This window comes from Canis lupus, chromosome X, assembly GCF_003254725.2.
Source record: "Canis lupus dingo isolate Sandy chromosome X, ASM325472v2, whole genome shotgun sequence".
Taxonomy (NCBI): domain Eukaryota; kingdom Metazoa; phylum Chordata; class Mammalia; order Carnivora; family Canidae; genus Canis; species Canis lupus.
The window spans coordinates 84,749,544-84,767,514 of NC_064281.1; the positions used below are offsets into that span (position 1 = coordinate 84,749,544).

A 17,971-nucleotide genomic window follows, 5' to 3' on the forward strand; every position below is an offset into this window, starting at 1 on the left:
TCTCCTCCAAGAAATACTAAAGAGAAGCTTTTGGGGCGGGGGTGGAGGGACTGAAAGGACAATAGACGGTAGTTAAAATCCATATAAAAAAGAAAGAACACTTGGTATATGTAAATATATAGGTAAATACAAAAGACAGTACAAATTTATTTTTGTGACTCTTTCTTCTATTAACCAGTTCAAAAGACAACTGCATGGAATAGTGATTGTATAAGTGTGCTGATGGACTAATTACATTATAAAGATGTAATTTGTATGTCAATAAGAGCCCAGAAGGAGGGGGAGGGACAAAACTGTACTATAGTAAATTTTTTAGTGTTCAATTGAAATTAAGTTGATATTATTCCAGAATAGATTGCATTAAGATGTTAATTGTACTCTCCAGGGCAGCCACTAAGAAAATAACTCAAAATAAAATTAGTAAAACTACAAGGAGATTCAAATGGCACATTAGAAAAATATCTAACACAAAAAAGAACAGACATTGAGGAATAAGGGAACAAAAAAGACATAAGACATATAGAAAAGAACAAAATGGCAGATGTAATCTCCACCCTAGCAGTAATTACATTAAACATAAATAGATTAAGCACTCAAATGAAAAGGCAGGGATTGGCAGAATGGATTTTACAAAAAACAACATGATCCAGCTCTCTGCTGCCTGAAAGAGACACAATTTAAAGACACAAATTGATTGAAAGCAAAAGGATGGACAAAAAACTTACCATGCAGTAAGTAATCAAAAAGAGCTGGAGAGGCTATACTAATAACAGAAAAAAATAGACTTTGAGACAAAAAATTGTTGATAGAGACAAATAAGGATGTTTTCTAATGATAAAAGGGATAAATACACCTGAGAACATAAACATACATGTGCCTTAACAACAGAGCACCAAACTACATAAAGCAGAAAATTACTTAATTGAAGGAAGAAATAAACAACTCATCTAGAATAGTTGAAGACTTCAGTACTCCACCTTCAATAATGTACAGAATAACCAGGCAGAAGACCAATGAGGAAAGACAAAGCTTAAATGACACTACTAACAACTGCACATCTATAGAATACTCCACTCAACCATAGCAGAACACACATTCTTCTCAAGATCCCATTCTGCAGAATAGACAATATGCTAGGTCACAAAACAAATCTCAATAAATGTAAAAGGGTTGAAATCATACAAAGTATGTTCTTTGCAGTGGAATTAAATTAGAAAGCAATGACAGAAAGGTATCTGGGAAATTTACAAATATGTGGAAATTAAACAACATACTGCTAAATAGCCAATAGGTCAAAGGAGAAATCACAAGGGAAATTAGAAAAGACTTTTATCTTTTCTAAGACAGAAAATGAAATAACAATACACCAAAAGTTATGAGAAGCAGCTAAAGCAGTGCTCAGAGGGAAATTTATAGGAGATGTTCAGAATATGAACTCATAGAAACAGAGAGTAGATCAGTGGTTGCCAGAGGTTGGGTGGAGGGAGAAGAGACTGTGAATACTTTTGAGGGTGATGAATATATTCTTGTACAACTTCATGATTATACTAAAAACTACCGAAGCATATACTTTTAAAAGGTGAATTTTACAGTATGTGAATTACATCTCAATAAGCTGTTATTTTTTAAAAAATGGTACCTTTGAAAATACCTTAGGCTGACAACTGAATACTGATTATATGATTCCTGAGCATGGAGCCCTATACAGCAAAATGCATGCATCGACATTTAATGCATAGAGTGATATTTAGCATGTAATGATGTATACAAAAGTAAAAAGACAGTTTTGTGGTAGTTTTGTTCCATGACTCTCCTGTGACTCTCGATGGATTCCATTAGTCTAAATTACACACGATAGAAGTCCACTACAGAGAAAGAGCACAGGATTAAGAGTCAGGAGACCTAGGTTCTAGCCCTATCTTGGCTATTTCATTTCCCCTTACAAGGGCCTTTGATGCTCTGTCTGAATATTGAGGGAGACGTGGAGTACAAGATCTTTCAGGTTCCTTCTTGTTCTAAAATTCTCTAAGTCAGATCACTGCATTTTATGTTTTATTAGTTACACCAAAGCAAAGGAAACAAGGCTGACATTGCCAAGTTCCTAACCACCCTGCACATTTTTTGGGCAACACAGAAGGGCCTTTTCATTATGGAGGCCACTTTGAGTCCTAACACATTGAACCACAGGGCTTCAGCATTCACCCTTGCTCTCAATAACTCTTGTAACAGACCCTTCAGTGTAGTTGGTTGGCTGGTGGAAATAATCATAAAAGATTATTTCAGACGTATATTTCAGAGGAAGGGGGTGCAGGCCTAGGGGTAGAATCGCAAGGAGGCTGCACTTGTAGTCATTATGACTTGGGATGGGTGAGGTGAGAGGCAGGCTATGGAGAGAACCCATAGGACTAGGCTTAGTAATGAATTTCTGTACTTATGTCCTCCATCCACTTACATCGTATTCAAAAGATATTTTCTTGTGTGGGTAGAACAATGTTCAGGAGAAGGAATTATCTCAACTCTGTGTTTTTGTTGATCGATATGTAGAAATACAGAAACACACATATTGCTTAACAATACAAATAATTTGCACCTGAAATTCATTTGCTTAGTCCCTTGGAGCCCTACAGAACAAAATGTTTGTAACAAATACAGCTGTGCTGGCGATACTATTGCGTTAGAGAAAACAAAATCTTGGTCTCTGGTCCAAGGAGCTTATAGTCCAAAGGAAGTCAGAGAGGAGTTTTGAGAAACCTGGCTTCTAGTTTGGGTTTGCTTTTTCCCAAATGTGCCCTGCACTTTTCTGATGGCGTGGCTTTATTCTTGCTGACTTTTTTTGTTTTTTAATGCTGGAATGCCCATTCTCTTCACCAGCCATCAAAAGCCTACCCAGGCTTCAAGGCCCCACTTAAATATCACCTAGTCTGCAAAACTTTCTCCATCTCCCACCCTCACCCCATTAGAGGCCTTTCCCACCCCTCTTTGTGCTCTTAGAGTCCTTTTGTCCGCTCTTGATCACACTACCGAAATCCACTTAGAGTGGTGTCTATGATTTAAGGGTCAGTACCCGACTTTACTCATCAAACTATCTCTCCAAGCACTTACAGGACCACAGAAAAGGGGTCTGAAAACATAGAGGAAAATATGTATTTAAATTATGTTGGTTATATTTTCAAATAATACGTCAAATATACTTCCCTTTGATCTCTAGAAGACTTTACAAGCCAAATATCTCCAAATTTAAAGGAATGAGTGCAATTACCAACCTGGAAAACATTTTTTTTTTTTATTTTTTTTTTATTTTTTTTTATTTTTTATTATTATTTTTTTTTTTGGAAAACATTTTTAAATAAACAGAAGTGTTTTCCTATATTTCTGGGCTTTTTGAACATCTTAAATGTACTATGTTCTCCAAAGTGTTGAATCATACTGGAGTTGTCTTTCACCTTGGCACCCCCTTTTTCTCATTTGGAAAATGGAAACGCTACCTACCTGCCCTATCTCTTTGGCAGTGTTATCACAAGGGTAAATAGGAAAATGTGCAAAAGGATCAAGTAGTATGGAAATGCAAAATGTTGTTCTCATTAACTATCCAAGGACTTACTTTGTGTCCATATTGTTAGCACTCGAGTATGCGGACTTTGGCTAACCCCCTCACAGCTGCATTAAAGAGGATTCTCCATGAGCTGCTTAAGAGGGGAAGCCAAGAGGCTGATTACAGCTTAGGGCCCTGCCACAGCCATCAAGAGTTACCAAAGGGATGCTGGGACTTCAAATTTGTTTCCAATTGCGCAGGAGGAAAGTCATGGCCTCAGACACCTGCTTCCTGTTTCCACCATGACTCACACCTTTCAGGTCCACTTGGATGGAAGTTCAGATGAGAACTGCTTGGGCCCACTGCCCAAGGACCTTACTGGTGCTATCTAAGGTTCAGGTAGCTATGTAGAAGGAGGAACAAGAAGCTGAGGCCTGAGACCCAGGGGGCCTGAGCCAAGGTCACAAGATACTTTTTTAGCTTATTTGGAAAAACCAGTTCACCCTGCATCTTGGTAGTGTCAAGCATGAGGCTGTTGCCTCCCGATCAGATGCACTGAGAGAGACATATTACTTCTATGGCAATTCTGCCCCAAATGCATAATATGGACTTAATCACAAGGAAACATCAGACACACTTAAATCAAAGGACATTCTACCAAATAACTGGCCTGTATTCTCCATTTCTACCATACATCTTCAAAAAGAAAGACTCAAGTTCTAGTTTAAAGAAGACTATAGGAACGTAACAACTGCAGGTGATGTGTGAATCTGGACGGCAATTGCTGAAGTGTGAGTATGAGCTGTAGCGTATATAACAGTGTTTCACCAGTACAAATTTCCTGATTTTGATCACTCTGCTATTGTTAGGAATGAAAATATCCTTATTGTTAGGAAATACACACAAGCATTCAGAGGTAAAATGATATAATGTGTGCAACTTCATCTCAAATGTTAAAAAAAAATGGTAAAGTGTGTGTGTGTGTGCATGTGCGTGTGTGTGCATGTGCATGCGTGTGGGGGGGGTGTGGAGTGAGAGAACACAAGGAATAAATGGAGCAAAAATATAAACTGGTGAATCTGTGTAAAGAGTGTACAGAACTTTTTTATATTATTCTTGCAACTCTCCTGTAAGTTTGAAATGATATAAAAGTAAGAAGTTAAAAAGTTAGTAAGAAGTTCACCAAAACCCAAATTCTTTAAATATTTGCTCTAGAGAATCATATGATTTGTTACTTCATGTGTGTTTGTCTCACTGTCATAAAAAAGAGTCATTTTAAAAATAAAAGGATGTACTGACAATCCCACAGAGAGGCTCTGGCAGTGCCACCATCTATCGCTTGTTCTAGTCCTTCAATGGTTAAATTAGTTCATAGAATTGAGTCAAAACAAAACAAAACACCCACACAAAAAAGCCCACAAACCCAACCAGGAGAAATGGTTTAACAAAGCCAGCACTCACCTCAACAGGCTTATGGACGATGGGTCCTCAGCCTAAATGAACTGAACAGGTCAAGTGAAAAGCTGAATGACTCAAGTGAGCAGGCCAAATAAATGTCCAAGCTGCCCCATTGCTTTTGATGAAGATGCTGGGGTAGGTCAATCTCCTCAGAAGGATGATAAGGGCAGAAATGCATAGGGCAAAGACAGTAAGAAGCAATGTAGCATAGGAGCTCCTGTTGGAGAGTGGAACGACAGAAGGAGGCTACTCCCCATCTTGGAGCATCCATAATTTTTTTTTTAATTTTTTTTTTTTTATTTATGATAGTTACAGAGAGAGAGAGAGAGGCAGAGACACAGGCAGAGGGAGAAGCAGGCTCCATGCACCGGGAGCCCGACGTGGGACTCGATCCCGGGTCTCCAGGATCGCGCCCTGGGCCAAAGGCAGGCGCCAAACCGCTGCGCCACCCAGGGATCCCGGAGCATCCATAATTAATGAGCTTTGCTGCTCAGAAGAGTAACCGAGTGCTGACGGTAAGGGTAGTTTTCATCCATGCTACAACCTCTGCGTAACACTGGCTGCACAGAAGGTTCAGCAGATCCTCATTTGGGGAAACCAAATAGCTGAGCAGGACAATTAGAAGGTTCTGGTCGGGGTCAACACTGGAAACTAAATGGGTCATTACAGGAACAGAATAGGAAGTAGGAATGATGGAACAGGTAATGGTCAATTAACCAAGAAAGTAGAGTCCTAATGTAGAGAAATGAAAATGGATGTCAGGTAGTGGTGTGCTGTTACATTCGTAAAAACTAACTTTCCGGTGGTGGGGGGCATGGGAGGGGGAAGACCACAGCCTTGATTTGTAGTGTGTACTGATTTCTGTGGTGCAAATATTCCCACCACGATGGAGTTCTTGTTACCAAACTGTAATTGCTGAGCATAGAGCTCAGAAGCGATGTACACAATTAACACTTGTGAGCTAGCATGAACTGGCTCCAGCATACTGCTGGCAGTCACTCAGGTGCTAGTTCTATGTCTGCCACCACCTAGCTATGTCACCCTATTAACTTAAGCTTTCTGGGTCTTCATTTCCTCTCCTGCAAATTGTTGACCTCCCAAGATTATCGAGACAATCAAATGAAAGTAATTTATCTCCATCTAAAATCTTTCAGCTCTGACCATCTATGGTCCAGTGATGGAGCTGGCCACATTTGTGGCCTTTTGCCTATTTCCATCTCACACCAGGTCTTGTGAGCAGGGAGAAGACAAAAGAATTCTAGAGGAATCTGCTCCAGAGTGTGGCCATCGAAGCAGAAACCATGTTCACATTGCCTCAGAGGTGAGGTCCAAGGCAGTAACTGCTCCAGATTTTCTATACAGAAGAGATTTCTGGGTGGGAATCTGTTTGGAAAGTGGGGCTAGAGAGTTTACAAACTTGTATTATTTTTGAGGTATATTTATTTGGAATTACTTAGTGGTGTAAATGGTTCCCAGGCAGGGTTGATGTGGTGTATATGTGTCCTCTCCTCCTACAATGTACCAGAAACTGCCTGGTAGTGATGAATACATAGTGAAACTAGGGTGTGTTCATGTTTTGATATCCAGCAAATCCAAAGGGAGTCACTCAGTGCAAACTTTCTTTGACTGCTATCTTTGTCACTTCTTCCGACTGGTGCCTGGGGACATAAGCTGTGCTCAATGCCCTCTTTGCTGTGCTGAGTGCTTTCCAGCTCATCCTCTGAGCCATCATTTGGTGACACCAGTAACTCAGGTATTTAGGACCTTTGTTACCTCTTCCTTTTGGTTAAGTGTAACTGGGAATTGCAGGGGGTTAGGCTGGGGGGACGTTGGTCAAAGGAACAAAATGAAAGTGACTAGAAGCTTGGCACCTGCTGGGATTCCCAGGGCTTCAAGCTCAAGGACCAGATGAAGGGAAATTCTGGCCTTAATGCATTGCTGGAGTAGATGGCAGAGCAAACCTTCACCCAGTCATTCAGAGAAGTCCGAGTGCAAAGGGGTTTAGTAAGGTATAAGAGACATAATACCTTGTGCTTCCGGAGGCTGCCAGGACTGGTGGGCGTGGAGATGGGTGACTGTTTAGACTTGGGGGTAGAGAGCTGGCTGCTGGAGGTCCCGTTTGCTAGCCCGAGGCAAGAGAAAAGGAAGGGGTAAGAATCAACAGCATACAAAGGAACCAGTTATCCTTCCCCTCCGAAGACACTAAGAACATTCAAGCAAGGTACACAGACAACCAAGTGATTTGATGAGCGGAACAAAGGTGAGAAGAAACACATTCCTCAGAAAGGGCCAGAACAGCAATCCTCAGTTAATTAGATCCTGGAGCAGTGCAGGGCCGTAATCCTCCCACCCTTTCCCCTGAGTGCTTCCAATTACAGGCTCTGGTTCTTTTCAAACCTTTCTCATATTCATTCCCAAGTTTGACCCTAACACCATCTCTGGGAGGTAGTGTGGGAACATATGATTTTGTTTCGATGTTACAAGGCAGAAAAAAAAAAGTGAGGCAAAAAGAGGTTCTGTGCCTTCCCTTTAGAGTGGAAGAAATCTGGGTGATTGGGACGAGGGGCGCATCCCCTCTGGTGGTAAATGCCGTGGCAGGTACAGGATAGCCAATCTCTCCCCACTCTCTATTTTCCTGCTCACCTCCCACACACACACTTTACTCTCTCTTCCTTGCCTCATCCTGGCTGAAAAGAGCTGAAGGAAAGAAAAAAAGAAAGGAAACTACCCAGGAAGGAGAATAGAAAAGAAAGTGGAAGAGAAATAGTGTGAGACATAAAGGCTTGTAGAGGGAGAGGGGCAGAAGTGGAAATCAGTAACAAGGGAGAGAAAGAGATCAGGAGTGGAGAAGGGAGATGAGGAAGACAGGGTAAGAGGTCAGGAGAAGAAAAGAAAGCCAAAGTATGAAACCAGGAGAAACGCACAATGACAGAGGAAGGCAGACAGTGGTGGTCAGAGGCAGGGTGCACCCTCATTTCTCTCTAGGCCAACAAAATGCTGAAAAGGAGATGGTTTAGTATGCAATGTCTTGATATTCCATTGTGTTTGTAAATGGTTTTATATTCCTTTTGCTAATGAGCTTTTTAAAGATCCAATCATGTAAAAAAATGTGGTGCATGGAAATGGAACAATTAAACAGCTCTCGAGTGGATTCATGTTTAGACATCTCCTGCTACAGTTAATTTTTTTTTAAAAATCCAAGGACCAACACTGCTAATCAGAGATACTCTGAAATATGGTTTATAAATAAAGAGATCTTTTTAAAAATATCCCAAAGGTACATGGGGCAGAGAGTGAGAGAGGGAGGAAGGAGAGAAACAAGAAGGAAGGGAAAGCTAAAATTGTTGTATCATGAATATTTTCTGAGAATCTAATGTCCTCTCTTCCACCTAGGATAATGTTTCCCTAAGTTTTGGAACCTGTGTTACCAACTATAGAGATGGAAGAGACACCAGTGGGGTGGTTACTGAGTTTATCCAAGTGCAAGCAAGCTAAAATATGGGCACATAGGTATTCACTTATCTGGCTTGAGCTGTGTATTAGTGAATGCATCTCCCACATACTTACTGAGACACCTTTCTCCCTGTCAGGGCTTCCTGGAACTCTTTCATTCATTTAGCCAGTAGTTACAGGGAGCTTTCTCTAAACTAGGCCACATTGGGATTCCAGAGATGAGTAAACTACTTCCTGTGGTGAGCCGGGCAAGAATACAGTGGGCTAAGTACTATGGCAGAGCCATGCATAGGTAATTGTTGGAGCGCAAAGGAGAGGTTTTGAAATCAGGAGACTGGAAGGTACATAGGAGGAGGCAACACCTGAACAAAAAATCTTGAAGGATGACTCTGGAATAATTGGAGACAAATCAATGGAGACAGGAAGTAGATTAACGGTTGCCAGGGGCTGGCCAGGGTTGAAGTGGGTAGTTGGGGAGAAACAAACGTGTGTGATAATAGGGACAGAGTTTATTTTAGGGGGGATAAAGATATTCTGGCAATAGTGGTGACCATTGCACAGCTAGGTGGCTAAACTAAAATCCATTGAACTGCACATTCTGAAGGAGTACAACCTAATGTGAATTGTAGCTCAAAAAAGCCATTACAAAAAGAAGAATTAGAACTGGTTAGGCAGAGGACAGAAAGGGTATTCTAGACTCTAGGATTGTACCAGTAGGGGCAAGGACACAGAGGTGTAAAAGAATACAGTACGTTTATAAAGTGCAAAGAGCTCAAAATGGCTCAAGTACAGGTGCCAGCAGTGAATTCTAAGAGATGAGATTGGGAATGGCGTAAAGGGCAGACTGTGGGGGCCTTTTGTGGGGCCTTTTTAAAAAAATATTTGAGAGAGAGAAAGACAGAGGATGGGCAGGGGGAAGGAGGCAGAGGGAAAAGCAGGCTCCCAGCTGAGCAGGGAGCTCGACATGGGGTTCGATCTCAGGACCCCAGGATCATGACCTGAGCTGAGGGAAGACTCTTAACCTACTGAGCCACCCAGGTGCCCCCTTTTGTGGGGCCTTTTACTTGGGTTTCATTCGTGAAAGAAATCTGAGAGTGATACTATCACTATTGCATTTTAAAACTATTACTCCAATTGCTGGGATAAAACGGGGATGGGGTAGGTTAGAGTGAGGGTAGGAGCAAAGAGATTGGTTAGAAGACAACGTGCTAGTCCAGGGGCACTTGGGTGGCTCGGTTGCTTAAGCATCCTACTCTTGATTTTGGCTCAGGTTGTGATGTCAGGGTCATGAGATCGAGTCCCAAGTTGGGATTCTCTCTCTCCCTTGGCCTCTCCCCTTACTCTGTATAAATTCTTATTTAAAATAATTTTTTTTAAAAAAAAGAGGACCATGCACTAGTCCAGGTGAGAGGTGATGATGACTTAAAGCAATGGAGAGGGAGAGAAGGGACAAAACAGAAGAGACCTAGAGGACAGATAAGCTTAGAGTGCTATGTGCATGCACTAGTAAGCCACCCCAAGAAAAGTGTGATCTGTGCCAACCAGCATGGAGACTGTGGGGGCTAGGCTTGGCCATGGCACTGGGCACTTCCTCAGGTGAGCTCTGAAATTTTGTTCCACGGGATCAATGCCTCCTTTGGCAACAATGGATTATTTGGTTCTGAGGCATCAAGGCATCCTTTGGCAACAATGGATTGTCATTCCCCAGCATTTGTCAGCCATGCTACACAGCGGTAGTTACTATATTCCCAACTGTCTTTTTCACCTACACTCTTACCTAGCTGAGGATGGGCCCACTGGTCTTGGCAAAATTGAGAAAACTGATCACAAGCATGTCTGCAGGTGAGGCAGTTTCCACCTATTTATTGGCCATAGACCTGCACATACAGGTTCTTGTGCAACTCCCAGTGCTTTTCTTAATATCCTCAGAAAGTCTCTCACTCCAAAACTTTAGGGGTAATACATAAACACATATTTTGTGAATACCTCTCTCTCTAGTCTCTGTGTGTTTGTCTATGTTGATTTCTGCCCCTCCCCGGCTAGTCAATCTTAAGCTACCTATAATGAAAGACTATTTGTCATCCACATTCACCAAGCGTTTTGAAAATTCATTTTTTTTATTTTTTAAAGATTTTATTTATCCATTCATGACAGACACACACACACACAGAGAGAGAGAGAGAGAGAGAGAGAGAGGCACAGAGACACAGGCAGAGGGAGAAGCAGGCTCCATGCAGGGAGCCTGATGTGGGACTCGATCCCGGGTCTCCAGGATCAGGCCCTGGGCTGAAGGCAGTGCTAAACTGCTGAGCCACCCCAGGCTGCCCCGAAAATTTATTTTTTAATACCTTAACTGCCACCCACTGCATTTTTGGGAAATGCAAACACTTCCCCAGACTTCCTGATGGAATAAAACCCAAAGGTGGATATAGAGAGACATGAGAGAACATAACACGCACAAGCAGATGTCAAGTTCTCTCAAGCTGAAGGAGCCCCTACGTTTTTAGACTAGATAAAAATACATTCACATGTGCATTTCTTCTATGGATTCTGTGGGAAAAACTACCTGCCAGGGTGCCATTTGATATAGACTCTGAAGCTAATTCCTATAAATGTCAAGTAAGAGAAGAAGCAGGAAAAAAATGCTAATAGGGTCTGATGAACCATGCACAGTCTCACATTGGCCCATCCACATGGACAGCCATGATAGTTCATTGTGAGAGCGGCCGGAAGTAAGACCACTTGTGACATCCCTCATTATCCTTTATTTTACTTTACAAAATGTCCTCAGCTCGTCTCTGAACTTCTAGTTCACAGCGGCTATTTGAGGATGCATGAGGGGAGACTTTGCCCCCTTTGATTTGTCTGTCTTTCTCCTTCCCCTGCTCAGAACCATAGCCCTGTCTCACCATGGCCACCTTTTATTTCCTCAGAGTCCAAATCCTTTCCTTCCTTTCTTCTCATTGTACAGGGCAGTGTTTTCCCTCTACAACAAGGTGCATCTGGGCCTTCTCAGTCTCCTAGGCCTTCTTATCAATCTTATCAATAAAAACCAAGATAATAATTATTGCTTATTTGGTGTCTGATAGGCCAGGCACTCTCTGTATGTACTCTCCTCTACCCCTGCAAAATAATAATAATAATAATAATAATAATAATCATCATCATCATCATCATCATCACAGCTTCTTTTAGTTGTATTCTCATTTCCAATGAGGAAAGAGAGGCTCACTTTAGTTAGGGATGCAAAAGTCAGGATTTGAACACACATCTTTCTGATTCCAAAGTCTATGTGTATTTCGGTTTGTTTTCAGTTTTTGCTATATCCCTCTTGCTTTTATAGGTGAATTGCTTCTGGGACTCCTTTGTATGACAGCTTTCTTTTTAAAAATATTTTATTTAAATTCAATTTGCCAACATATAGTATAATACCCAGTTCTCATCCCATCATGTGCCCTCCTTAGTGCCTGTCACCCAGTTATCCCATCCCCTTACCCTCCTCCCCTTCTGCCACCCTTTGTTTGTTTCCCAGAGTTTCATGGTTTGTTTTCCTCTCTAACTTTTCCCCACTCAGTTTCCCTCCTATGACAACTTTCTGCTGGAGGAAGAAAGGGGGGAGAAAAGTTGTGGAGAAAGGAGAGAGGAATAGGACAAGGTAGAAGTAGACACCAGAGCTTCTGCCCATCTACTGGGTTTTTATTCCACTTATCTATCTTAGATTAGAAAGTATTTAGCAAAAACCTTCTTTTATTCATCAAACAGACTGGGTATCATAGACAATGTCATGAAACAGTAAGAGCCAGAGCAGCCAGCATGGCATGTAACTTCCATCACACCACTGAGCTCTCTGGGATGATGGTATCTGTGTTAGGTCTGTTACTCCAAACAACTGCTGCCCCTCAGCTAGGCAGCACAATGGCCAAGCTTGGCTCAGGCATACAGCTTGTCTCACTCGCTTCTCTGAATCATTATGCCTGCCCTTGCCCCAGTTCTTGTCTTCAAATCCTTGGCTCTGTCAGAACAGAGCAGGACAAACCCAAACAAAAGATGGCTGGCAAGGTAACTAGGCTGACTTACCTATTTACAGCGATTTAAGTGTAGGGGGGGAAGATGAGTTCCCATGAATGAGGAACAAGATGGGTTGAGTCAGTGCCCAAAGGACAAGGAGACAGTCCAATTTCTGGCATGGGCAGCCAAGGACAAAATATGGTCACCAGCCAAGCAGAGTTGATGCTGAGCTCCTAGACTATGGATTCCCTGGAAATTGGGATACAGCTTGTGTAAGGTGGATGTAAGTAGCCCCAGGTGTGGCAATTATAGAACTGGCTGGGCAGTGAGTTAGACAAGTCATTATACTTTATGGGTTCAAGTTTGGATGGCCAGAATGGCACAGAAAGGAAAGCGGGGGAGCTTGGCATCTGCTTTGTACCTAACCTTTGCCAAGAGACCAAATTGATAATGCTCAGTCACTTAGCTCTGACTTTTCCTCTCACTCTAGTCCCAACACGGGAGCTCAACTCAAAATCAAGCCTGTTGGCTTTGGTTGGATGTCTATTTCAAAATATTGGTTGCTAAAAATAACCCCAGTCTAAAAAAAGGCCATGACAATAATTTGAGAGCCGTCTTAATAATTGCAGTTGTAGTTCTGTAATTGTTTTCAAACCATTTACCATATATGAATCCACATGATTCTCCTGATAAGCCCAACAAATGATGGCCAGAAATTAGTGGCTTCCTTTTAATCACAAGAATATAGAGGTTCAGAGAGACTAGGACTTGCTTAAAGGGTATAAATTGCTTCTCCTCAATGGATGGTGACCTCCTGGATTTGTATATCATATGCCTCTCACCATGACCTTGTTCTCTGATTGGTTCTCTGTCTTGTCTTCTTTAATTCCCTAATGCCTTGCAGAGGGAGATCTCAATACATAATTCAGCCACTTCTTTATTTTTTCTCATATTGAGATGCTCAAAGTGTTCCTTCATTCCGATTCAAACATACCATTTTCTCCCTATATATACAGGGAGTTTTTCTGGAAGGCCATCCAAGTAGAATCAAGGTGGTTTCAACTTACTTCAGAACATGGCCAAGAGATGGAGCCTGTGGTTTTCACACATTCATTCCATAGAACCCCTGGGATGGGTGTCTGGACTGGTTTGACTAATTGTTTCTGCTTGGTGGAAAAGCTTGTGTTCCTCTCCCCAGACCCATCCGTTAGGGAAGCCAGAACTGAGGGCACAGAATAGTTCTTCACTGCTCTGATCCTAGGGCTGGTTCCCAGGCCAAATTTAATCACAGGTTGTGAGATACTGTTGCTTCAGGACTTGGAATGGGGATTTTAAATCTATTTCCATCAGACTCTTGGGGCAGCATGCAGCTTTGAATCTTCTACTAAATAAGGAGAGATATAAGAATTTGCAAAACAAATATGTACACGCGTTCCTGCAATATTTTGACACAGATCAATGTCCCGCAAGAAGAGAACATCTGTAAGAAGGCTGCTGGAAGTGCCAGGATTATTTACTGCAACTTGATAATGCTGACAATATTTATTTCCTGTTGAAGGTGGTTTTACTGAGAACATGTTTCTGGTGGAGGGAGCCTGTTGTCAATGCTCACTCCTGGTTTCATGGGGTAGAAACTAGAAAAAACTGCACTGATTTTAAACATGTTTTGGAACCAGTCAAGGTTCTAAATCGTGGCTTAGCCTGGATGTGTGGTCTTGGGTGTCCCCTAGCTTCTGTAGGTTTCCATTGGACCATCTGTAACATTTAAAGGGACAGAATACATGTCTCAGTTGTTGTTTTGAGGATTACATGACAGACTATCCATAAAATCCTTAGCTAAGTGCCTTAGTACATAGAAAGGGCTTTGTAACAATATCTTTTTCTCTTAATATCCCCACTACTAGAAATGAAGGGATAGAAGGAGCTATGCAATATATAGGCACTGAGTTAGGAAACCCCTTTTAAAAGGGATGATTTTTCAATCTCTGGGTTGAGGACTTTCTTTGGCTACCATGACAGGCATTAGAGGACTGAAGTTTTCTGGAGTGAAGCCCCTTGCTTTTGATTTCTGCATTTTATTGCTGTGCTTCTGAAAACATAGCCCTTGCACATGGCCCTCTGCACTTCTCTTTTTACTCTCTCAGCCATTAAGATGGAGGTGGTTCCTGAATGCAATGTGAAGCCACTGAAGGTTCTGCAGCAGTGAGGTGGGGGGGTTGTTGGGAGGGGGAAACAATGGAAATGTGTTTTAGGATGAGAAATATGGTGGCACCACACCAGATGCATAGTGAGGCCGAGATTTGAAACAGAGATGCTACTTCGGAGTCTATGGAGTAATCCTGGCATCAGGTGATAAGGGAAAGGAAGGGACTCTTATGTGAGTAATGTGGAGATGTTTCAAACAACAGCAGCATATAGTGGACTTGAAGGATTAAAGCATAGGAAGAATCAAAGATAACTCAAAGACAGGCTTGACCTGGGGAATAGAATAGAATTGATCCTATCGTCAGACAGGGAGCACGAGGAGGAAATGTTTTTGGTTTTTAGGTACATTGTATTTGGTACATTTAAGTAGGACTGTCTGATAGGCATTCATGGGATTAATATCCGGATGAAGGTTGGGCTGGAAATGTAGACTTAACAGCCACCTCCCTGTACCCTCATATGTTACATTCATCACCACCCCTGCTCTTTTGTTGATGCTTTTTGCCCCTGCAAGAAATAATCCATTTCCATATTGATTGAAATATAACCCTCCTGCAAGCCTCAGTTTTTCCAAGAAGGCTTCCCTTAGCACTTACTGCCTACCTCTCCCATTCACTGGGCACTTAAACAAACCATTACTGTTCATTTCTATTGAGCACCATGGTGCAATGGTTAAATTGTGGACTATGGAGACAGATTGCCTGGGTTCAAACCACAGCTCTGCCACTGATTAGCTGTGTGGTCTTGGGCAGATCACTCAACTTTCATATGCTCCAGTTTTTTCATCTGCAAAATAGGGGTAATTGTGCCTATCTCACAAGGTTGTTGTAAAGATTAAATTGGTTTATACATATAAAGTGATAAGAACAGTTACTTGGCACATAATCAGAACTATATATGTATTTGTAAGTAATTTATTAAATATATATGCATGCTGGTTCCCCAATTCTGAGTGACAGGGAATTCATTTTTTCCTTTTCCCCATATCACCTAGAACTACTATGTATTGCACCAAAATTCTAGAGATAGAGATTTAATCGTATTTAAACACAAGTCCCAGACTACAGCAGGTTGACAGGACGACTATTACAGGGAGATGGGTCACCACCACCACATCCCATGCCCTGCAGGGTATTCAGTGACCCCAATTATATTGTTTGCTTCCACAATTTCCTAAGTGGTTCTCCAACAATGATGGAAATCTTGCCTTAGATGCAAGGTAGTTCTCCCACGGAAACTAGACATAAGCTGTGGTTTTAGAATCAGAATGGAGGAAACATTTTCTCTTCCCATTGCTTTGCCAAGGGCATCACTTCCCCTTGAGTGACAGTAAGGAAGCCGATGGAATGTCTAGGCACTGGAAATAGAGGTGCCTAATTCCTTATAGCTGTGTTTTATGGAGCACAAAGCAAAGGACACAGATGCCACTCCACTCCCCAGCCTCTCCACATCCCTTGCCTGGAGGTGAGGGAAGGTGGAAGGAAGCTGAGAAGCAAGGAAGCAAGGACCAACCAAATGGGATCTTTCTATTTACCACTCTGGGGCTTTTTCACATCTTGCCTTAAGGACAGTGCACGAATTGCCCGCCTGGAAGTTAGGACAGCGGGGCTCTGTCTCTTGGGTGCTAAATAGTTGCATGACATTGAGAAGACCACAGAATACTGAACCTCTTTCTATCTTAGTCCCCAATCTAAAATTAAAAAAAAAACTGGATGATTTTCCTTCCCCAATCTAGTTCATGGTGCTATCATGAGTGACAACTGAGGTGATGAATTTGGAAATATTTTGCAAAGTGCAGAGCATTTCATCTATGTCAAAGACTGTTATCTTGAACTTCTCTTAGGGAGTTAAGTTACTGTGCTGGCTGCTACAGTACTCAGTAGCCACCAGTCACATGTTGCTTTTGAACATTTGAAGCATGGCGAGCCAGAATTGAGACGTGCTGTCATTGTAAGATACAACCCGATTTCAGAGAATGGAAAATATCTCCTTAGAATGTTACTTACATGGATTACATGTTGAAATGATAATATTTTGGATGTATTGAGTTGAGTCAAATACATTATCAAAACAGATTTCACCTGTTTCTTTGACCTTTTTAACTGTGGCTATTAGAAAATTTAAAATTTTATATTTCTACTGGACAGAGCTGGTCCAGAGAGTCACACTCAGGAAGGGCAGAACAACCAGGTCTCTCCTTAGCCAACCCAAAGCAGCCTGATGGGTTGAGAAGTACTCCTGGATACAATTCTCCCATGAACACACACACCCCCTTCCCCGCTGTGTTGTGTCCCTTGACCTCCCAGTACAAAGGCTGTATTTTTTGGTAAGAATCCATTCTTCCTCCAGGCTTTGGGAACAGGGAAGATTTGACTTTCAAGACTAGGTAGCATAGGTTGGGGGAAGGAGGGTGGGGAATAGTGAGTTGCTACAACAATGACTTACTGAACAACAGCAAACTAATTATCACATTACAATTCTCTCAGCCTACCAGGGTGGGTAATTAGCATCCTTGGACACTCCTTCAGAAAAAAAAAAAAGAAGAGAAAGAAAGAAAGAAAGAAAGAAAGAAAGAAAGAAAGAAAGAAAGAAAGAAAGAAAGAAAGAAAGAAAGAAAGAAAAGATTCCTTCCCAGCAACTAGCTACTTTGTCCTTTTAATTCAATTGAATTCAATTCAATTGGGGGGTAGTTGTAGCAAAGGAAAAGTTAACACGTTAATGGCTGAAATGGAAACAGCAAGAAACATGCTAGAAAGGTATTCCTGTAGCTCTGAGGCCAGGCTTACCTTTTTTTGCCTATCAAAATGGCAAGTCTTGGGTTAATCAAAATGGGGGCACTGGACTAGCTTTCTTCAAATGCCCCATAGGAGACCTGTGGCCTCGGATTTGATCTGCTTACCACAGTTCCCTGTCCTACTTTAAAGGCAGACATGGCTAATGGGACTTGGATTCTTTGAGTCCAGCAGCTCTGCCCAGCGAGAATGAGAGCTCCTTCTAGCAATAGTATACAGATAACTGAATCCTCCCTTAACTTACATTTAGGGCTTAGCAATAGACATTCCATTTGGGGCACTCTCAATATTGGCAGGAGTGAGCACTGAACTCAAAGGGAATAAAGTATACCAACTTGGATTTATTCATGGGAAGAACAGAAAAAAAAAAAAGACAACTTAAGTACTAAGGAATCAAATTATGACGCAAATTACAGACCAGATCGCATCAATTTACTAAACCTCAAGGCAAACCGAACCCAGATATGAACTGAACCATGAATTGGATCAGATGTACATATATATATATACATATATATATATG

The 17,971-nt window shown here is 41.7% G+C and overlaps 1 protein-coding gene across 12 annotated transcripts in view; it reads right to left on the reverse strand.

The window, feature by feature from the left end:
• Positions 1–17,971, reverse strand: part of DCX (doublecortin) — a 140,280-nt gene that overhangs the window by 12,556 nt on the left and 109,753 nt on the right. For 4 of the 12 annotated variants that reach the window (XM_049107507.1, XM_049107506.1, XM_049107509.1 and 1 more), the window contains 2 exons: positions 7,018–7,112; positions 4,989–5,207 (listed from right to left, as the gene is read on the reverse strand). The exons of 2 other annotated variants lie outside the window; for them this stretch is intronic. In XM_049107507.1, the coding sequence (XP_048963464.1) occupies positions 5,004–5,207; positions 7,018–7,112 (299 nt within the window). In that variant the 3' untranslated portion in view covers positions 4,989–5,003. Of the gene's footprint in view, positions 1–4,988; positions 5,208–7,014; positions 7,113–13,023; positions 14,207–17,971 lie in introns of those variants that run through there. 6 more of the 12 variants (XM_025431403.3, XM_025431401.3, XM_025431402.3 and 3 more) reach the window with 4 other exon arrangements.